At 30.2% G+C, this 7,566-nt stretch overlaps 1 protein-coding gene across 2 annotated transcripts in view; it reads left to right on the plus strand.

Annotated features, from left to right (window-relative positions):
• LOC143059532 (hyccin-like) overlaps window positions 1-3,190 on the plus strand; it is an 80,001-nt gene extending 76,811 nt beyond the window's left edge. For both annotated transcript variants that reach the window (XM_076233045.1, XM_076233046.1), the window contains one exon: window positions 520-3,190. In XM_076233045.1, coding sequence (XP_076089160.1) covers window positions 520-983 — 464 coding nt within the window. In that variant the 3' untranslated portion in view covers window positions 984-3,190. The remainder of the gene's footprint in view (window positions 1-519) is intronic.
• The last annotated feature ends 4,376 nt before the right edge of the window (window positions 3,191-7,566 follow it).

Below are 7,566 nucleotides of genomic sequence, written 5' to 3' on the forward strand. Positions count from 1 at the left end.
TGCATAAACAATTTTTGACAGATTTTTATGAAATTTACATCATAGGTTTATATCAATAAATTCTTGAGTGAGTTCGAAAAATGAGTGCCGATCAAATATTTTTTAAAGAGTTGTGCACTTTGAAATATTTATTAAATGGAAAATTGCAATATTAGTACTCTCATGTGTACAATTCTTGCCAGATTTTTTTCAAATACATTATATCAAAAGGTTTATAACACCAATGTCATAGACAATTTTTGAAAAAACTGTGCCAGCCAAGTAGTTTTAATAGAGTTTTGTCCCTTGGAAACAATAATTTTTAGGAACTTGCATTACATTGTATGCTCTCAAGCCTTTATTTTCAAGATATTCATAAAACAATCATTTTTTAGATATTGCTATTGGTCTGATAAAATATGTGCAATACACATGGGCACATTGGAAATCTGTTTCTTTATTACCAAATCCATCTCCCTGGTAATGGAATAGACCTAAATAATTACAAACAATATATAATGTAAAACATTTCTCTTTCAGATGACATTGATATCATAGAGGGAGACGAAAACTTGTCAAAACTAGAAACAATTGATGAAGATAGTGATACTCCGACAAAATCACTCGGCAAATTACCTAAACTCGCTGATAAATTTAAACTGGGCATTAAAAAAATGGACAAATCTAAAGTGAAAGAGCACAAACGAGATAGTGATGTGTCACGGACGTTATCTAATGGTGACACCCTAGATTCTGTACAGGTTAATGTAATAAAGAATAATTCCAGGTCTAGTGTAGATAACGTAGAGATGACAAGTCTAACAAACAAGAAGAATTCTATCCTGGAAGAAATAAACGAAGAGAAAGTCGGGTCGTCACCTCTTGGGAATCTACGACAAAAACATTCTAGTAGCTCACTTAAAGAAATGAAAAATAAACCAGGACACACTCGCCATTCTTCAGGGTCCTCTGTTAATACAGAAAACTGTAGTACAGATCTCTGACATAATAATGCCTTAGTTGTTCATCATAGGTAGCGGCTTAGAAATACCAGGAGTAGGAGAGCCTTAATTATTTATTAAAATTACATGCTTACATAAGAAATACCAGGCGTAGGAGAGCCATAATTGTTTATTAAAGTTACATGATTACATAAGAAATACCAGGCGTAGGAGAGCCATAATTGTTTATTAAAGTTACCTGCCTACATAATAATTCCAGGGGTAGGAGAAAAACATTAATTATAGTCTTTCTTTTATCCTTCAAAAAGTCTTGGGACTGAAATCAAATTAATGCAACTTTTATATAACAGTATCAAAATAGATTATATATATACAAATATTGCATGTAAAGTAATGAAAATATGCAAATAAATCTGAAAAATATTTAATTAGCATAAGTAGTCAAACCACTGTGAAATGTTTATCTGTTTAATATAACCGATGCATTTATTATTAACAAAAGGCCATTAACTTAATATCCTAGTGAAGGATTACAATTACATTTCTATATCAATCACAAAAAGGTTATTAGCTTTATAAAAGTTGCAAACATCAATTAATGTTTATCTGTCTTTCCCACATATTTCTGCCATTACAAACATTTGTAGATACTAATAACATAAGTTTTTATTACCAGTACTGTAAATTGAGAAGTTATTGCATTAATTTATTTCTGCGATTTTTCAAGAGTGAACGAAAAATTAATATGACTTCCAAAAAATTGCAAACAGGTACAATTTAATCATTGGTTATCAGAATGCACGTTCTTAATTATTATACCAATACTCACACAGTCATATCATTTGCAATAATTTCTGAATTTACAGTATATGAAATATCATTGTAGATAAATTTTAAATTACTCTCTACTAATATTTACATATTTTAAGTATTTTTGTAATTTGAGTTTTTATTAAATTTTATGATTTAAGCCCCCTTTTAATTAATTACTCTTTATATAGACATAATTTTTGTTGATTTGTGAGTTTGGATTGCTGTCAAATCTCCTTTCATTTTAAATATGGAAATTAAGAAAACATTTTTCAATCTAGAAGATCTTATTTTATTTTGTTATTTAATTTATTATTTTGTATTTATTACACAGCAATCAAACAACAACTGATTGTTAAGCTTTTCCCGATATTTCAACATCCAGTTATCTCCCTTTGATCAATTCTTAGATCTGAATTAAATAATGCTCAGTGTGGTATCTTAAGAGTTCTTGTGGTTTGTGCTGGTTTGTTTCTGAACTTACATCTCTTTTAATCCTAATTATTGTTTTGTTGTTGGGTTGCTGTATTAATAAAGTATACCTCCTCTTAATCCTATTTATCCTTGTGTTGTTTCACTATTCTAGTCTGATATGGGTATTCATTGGGTTAGAGTTTAGACCAGATGTTTTATAGAATAATATTTTGACCTTAGAATTTGTATAGATTTCAGGGACAATGAAACATTATGCAGACATCATCTTTTATTCAAAATGAAATGAAAAAGGGTGATGTGAACCTTTTATAAAACAAGGAATTCTTTTAATCAAACATAGTTTAGTATCTCTTGTGGCATAAACAACTTACTCTTAATCAAATCATGATGTAATTGTGATTCAAATTTAAACTTCATGTATGCTCTTCAATTTCGTATTTTATGTGGCCTTTTTATATTTTTGGGATTTGAGCGTCACTGATGAGTCTTTTGTAGACAAAATGCGCGTTTGGCACAAATACTGAATTTAATCCTGATATCTATGATGTCTATGATGAGTTTATTTGTATTAGAATGGTATATTGGTTTTGCATTTTTTCAATGGGATTTTATTTTGATTTTTTTGCAATATATTATTTAATCATTACAAATATAAAAGAGTTTTAACAGTGCAATATTTAACATTAAGTTAAAAAAAACATTTCTGTTTTTAGAAAATCATTTCTGGTGTTTAATTCATTGAGATATATATATATAGTGACTAATGCTTTTTTTGGTTGTCTCCCCTTAGTCAGTTGAATAATAATTAGCAATCAGTTTTTAGATTTGTGCTGATGTAAGCATTTTCTTGACTTAATTTATCTTATGTGAATTGAAAAAGCTCTGAATCTGTAATACATCAACAAAATATAGTTCTTAATTGTAGATATCTCATAGATAATTATTTATTTATAATATGAACAAATGTATAATAGAAAAATACAAAATAAAACAAATGAAATTTACTTTCTTTTATGATGAACAAAAAAATAGGTTATAGAAAAGAGATGTCTACTGGTTGTTTGATATTGCTGTGTCATTGTGGTATACTCCATAGAAATAAAATTGAGAATGGAAATGGGGAATGTGTCAAAGAGACAACAACCCGACCAAATAAAAAACAACAGCAGAGGGTCACCAACAGGTCTTCAATGTAGCGAGAAATTCCAGCACCTGGAGGCGTCCTTCAGCTGGCCCCTAAACAAATATATACTAGTCCAGTGATAACAGAGGTGTTTACATCTACGATTTTGCCGTAGTTTCTACGGTTTTCATTGAAAAAATACGGACTACGATTGTCATACCAAAAACTACGGGTTTGAAAAAAAAATCGTTTCGTTTCAAAATCCGTTAAATTTTGAATCGTTTCGTTTCAAAATCCGTTAAATTTTGATCTTGATCAGTTAAACGATTGAATTAATTAGAATATCAATGCTTTAAAGCGCATATAAGACAAGGTAAATTGAAATCATGTCCAAGGTGGCAGGGTAGTATTTGTATTCCAGAATTTAGGTTGCTCTTTTGTGTACCCTACTTAGGTAAATGTATCTAAACAGTGTGATTGGACAAAAAATACAGTATCAACTGAACATACTTTCCCAAACTGAGGGATGAATCAGGTGTAGAAAAATATGAAATAATTTTACATACAGATGAAAATGAATTTTTGAGAATTTTTTTAAATTTTGTATTCACTGCACCATAAAAGACCTAAAATTACTAGTGGCCTTAGGTTTCTAAAAATAGCAAAAAAAGTAAACGGTCATGATACATATTCAAATTCATTTCTGAATAGTAAAATGAAAATACTTCAGTTAAGTGTGAATGTAGATTTTTTTGCAGTGTTAGAAAGTGGTGAAAATTCTAAAAAGGCTATCATTATCCCTATGGGCCAGGAAATACTACCGTGCCACCTTAAGGGGGATATATATTTTTACACTAAATCAATGAAGGAACTTTTTTTACCTATGCAATTTGTAAGTTTATCAATAAAAAGTTGATTAAGGGCAACTATGATAAAACAAGCCTTAAATTCCACCCCTGAGAGTAAAAATTGCTGATTCAGCAAATTTTGCCTGATCTGTAGGTAATAATGTAAAAATTTTCATAGAAAGTAGAACTTCATTATTTTTATGTAACTTGCAATACATTTTTAATTATAAATGCTCGCTTTAACTTTTCGCAGTGTCTGACACATGTGCAACCACTGAAATTTGAGACGCGACATTCTACGGTTGCATGTTCATCCTATTATTTTCACCGAAATAAATAAATTGCATAATTTCTTATTTTTTTCAACATAAGTACAGCTATACTAGCATTCTTAAGGTTTAATTAGTAGTTCTGATGTTACATGACACCAGTAGGAGCTTTTGGGGAACCAGTAAGTGGTTAAGGGGTCCTTACTTATTCATTTAGCTCTCATATTGGTATGAAATAGAGATAGAAATAGGGGTTTCTGTACATTGAATAGACATTATTTTTGACAAAGAATGTATTTATGATGCTATATCAGCAAGATTAAATGGTTTATTCATTTTCCATGCAATTACCATTAGTTGTTAAGATTTTCTGACAGTGAAAAGCACAATAAATCCAAATTGATTATATAAGGGGACATAATTTAACTTAATGCATACATGAGAAATAGACAAACAGTCAACTTAGAGATGTATTCTAGTACATGTATTGTCAAACAGGTTACGGAATAATAGTTAACTGCAATCTAAAGACTCTTGTTGTATTGCCCTCATAATCTGAAAATGTTTAAAATAATGTAAGGCATGCTGTAAAATGTGGAATGAACTTTAATATCAGTTTTCATGATTTGGTGATTAAACTGTTTCTTTTACTCAGATTAACCATAAACAGAGTTGGCAATCCAATAATTCCTCCTAAATCACCATGTTTGACTTCTGTGTTGATTTGAAACATCATATATTTGGGTTTTGTTCACTTCTTAAGTAAAAATGGTAAGATGAATAAAAGTGAAAATCTGCCAGATGGGGTAGGGATGTAATGTTTCATTTTTTTTGGTTAAAATATGAGTGCACACTAGTATTCTTTATTGTAATATGTTCCAAAGTAAGAAATCTATGCATCATAGGTGTCATGACTGGTTTCAAGTTTGTTATGTTTTGGTTAAGGTGGCACGGTAGTATTTGTATTCCAGAATTTAGGTTGCTCTTTTGTGTACCCTACTTAGGTAAATGTATCTAAACAGTGTGATTGGACAAAAAATACAGTATCAACTGAACATACTTTCCCAAACTGAGGGATGAATCAGGTGTAGAAAAATATGAAATAATTTTACATACAGATGAAAATGAATTTTTGAGAATTTTTTTAAATTTTGTATTCACTGCACCATAAAAGACCTAAAATTTCTAGTGGCCTTAGGTTTCTAAAAATAGCAAAAAAAGTAAACGGTCATGATACATATTCAAATTCATTTCTGAATAGTAAAATGAAAATACTTCAGTTAAGTGTGAATGTAGATTTTTTTGCAGTGTTAGAAAGTGGTGAAAATTCTAAAAAGGCTATCATTATCCCTATGGGCCAGGAAATACTACCGTGCCACCTTAAGGGGGATATATATTTTTACACTAAATCAATGAAGGAACTTTTTTTACCTATGCAATTTGTAAGTTTATCAATAAAAAGTTGATTAAGGGCAACTATGATAAAACAAGCCTTAAATTCCACCCCTGAGAGTAAAAATTGCTGATTCAGCAAATTTTGCCTGATCTGTAGGTAATAATGTAAAAATTTTCATAGAAAGTAGAACTTCATTATTTTTATGTAACTTGCAATACATTTTTAATTATAAATGCTCGCTTTAACTTTTCGCAGTGTCTGACACATGTGCAACCACTGAAATTTGAGACGCGACATTCTACGGTTGCATGTTCATCCTATTATTTTCACCGAAATAAATAAATTGCATAATTTCTTATTTTTTTCAACATAAGTACAGCTATACTAGCATTCTTAAGGTTTAATTAGTAGTTCTGATGTTACATGACACCAGTAGGAGCTTTTGGGGAACCAGTAAGTGGTTAAGGGGTCCTTACTTATTCATTTAGCTCTCATTGGTATGAAATAGAGATAGAAATAGGGGTTTCTGTACATTGAATAGACATTATTTTTGACAAAGAATGTATTTATGATGCTATATCAGCAAGATTAAATGGTTTATTCATTTTCCATGCAATTACCATTAGTTGTTAAGATTTTCTGACAGTGAAAAGCACAATAAATCCAAATTGATTATATAAGGGGACATAATTTAACTTAATGCATACATGAGAAATAGACAAACAGTCAACTTAGAGATGTATTCTAGTACATGTATTGTCAAACAGGTTACGGAATAATAGTTAACTGCAATCTAAAGACTCTTGTTGTATTGCCCTCATAATCTGAAAATGTTTAAAATAATGTAAGGCATGCTGTAAAATGTGGAATGAACTTTAATATCAGTTTTCATGATTTGGTGATTAAACTGTTTCTTTTACTCAGATTAACCATAAACAGAGTTGGCAATCCAATAATTCCTCCTAAATCACCATGTTTGACTTCTGTGTTGATTTGAAACATCATATATTTGGGTTTTGTTCACTTCTTAAGTAAAAATGGTAAGATGAATAAAAGTGAAAATCTGCCAGATGGGGTAGGGATGTAATGTTTCATTTTTTTTGGTTAAAATATGAGTGCACACTAGTATTCTTTATTGTAATATGTTCCAAAGTAAGAAATCTATGCATCATAGGTGTCATGACTGGTTTCAAGTTTGTTATGTTTTGGTTAAGGTGGCACGGTAGTATTTGTATTCCAGAATTTAGGTTGCTCTTTTGTGTACCCTACTTAGGTAAATGTATCTAAACAGTGTGATTGGACAAAAAATACAGTATCAACTGAACATACTTTCCCAAACTGAGGGATGAATCAGGTGTAGAAAAATATGAAATAATTTTACATACAGATGAAAATGAATTTTTGAGAATTTTTTTAAATTTTGTATTCACTGCACCATAAAAGACCTAAAATTACTAGTGGCCTTAGGTTTCTAAAAATAGCAAAAAAAGTAAACGGTCATGATACATATTCAAATTCATTTCTGAATAGTAAAATGAAAATACTTCAGTTAAGTGTGAATGTAGATTTTTTTGCAGTGTTAGAAAGTGGTGAAAATTCTAAAAAGGATATCATTATCCCTATGGGCCAGGAAATACTACCGTGCCACCCCAAAAGGACGACCACTGATGACAATAATAATAATACTACAACCGGACCAACATCGGCAAAGAAATCATGCCAAAAAATTCAAAGATTGTTACAG

This window comes from Mytilus galloprovincialis, chromosome 14 (assembly GCF_965363235.1).
Source record: "Mytilus galloprovincialis chromosome 14, xbMytGall1.hap1.1, whole genome shotgun sequence".
Lineage (NCBI taxonomy): Eukaryota > Metazoa > Mollusca > Bivalvia > Mytilida > Mytilidae > Mytilus > Mytilus galloprovincialis.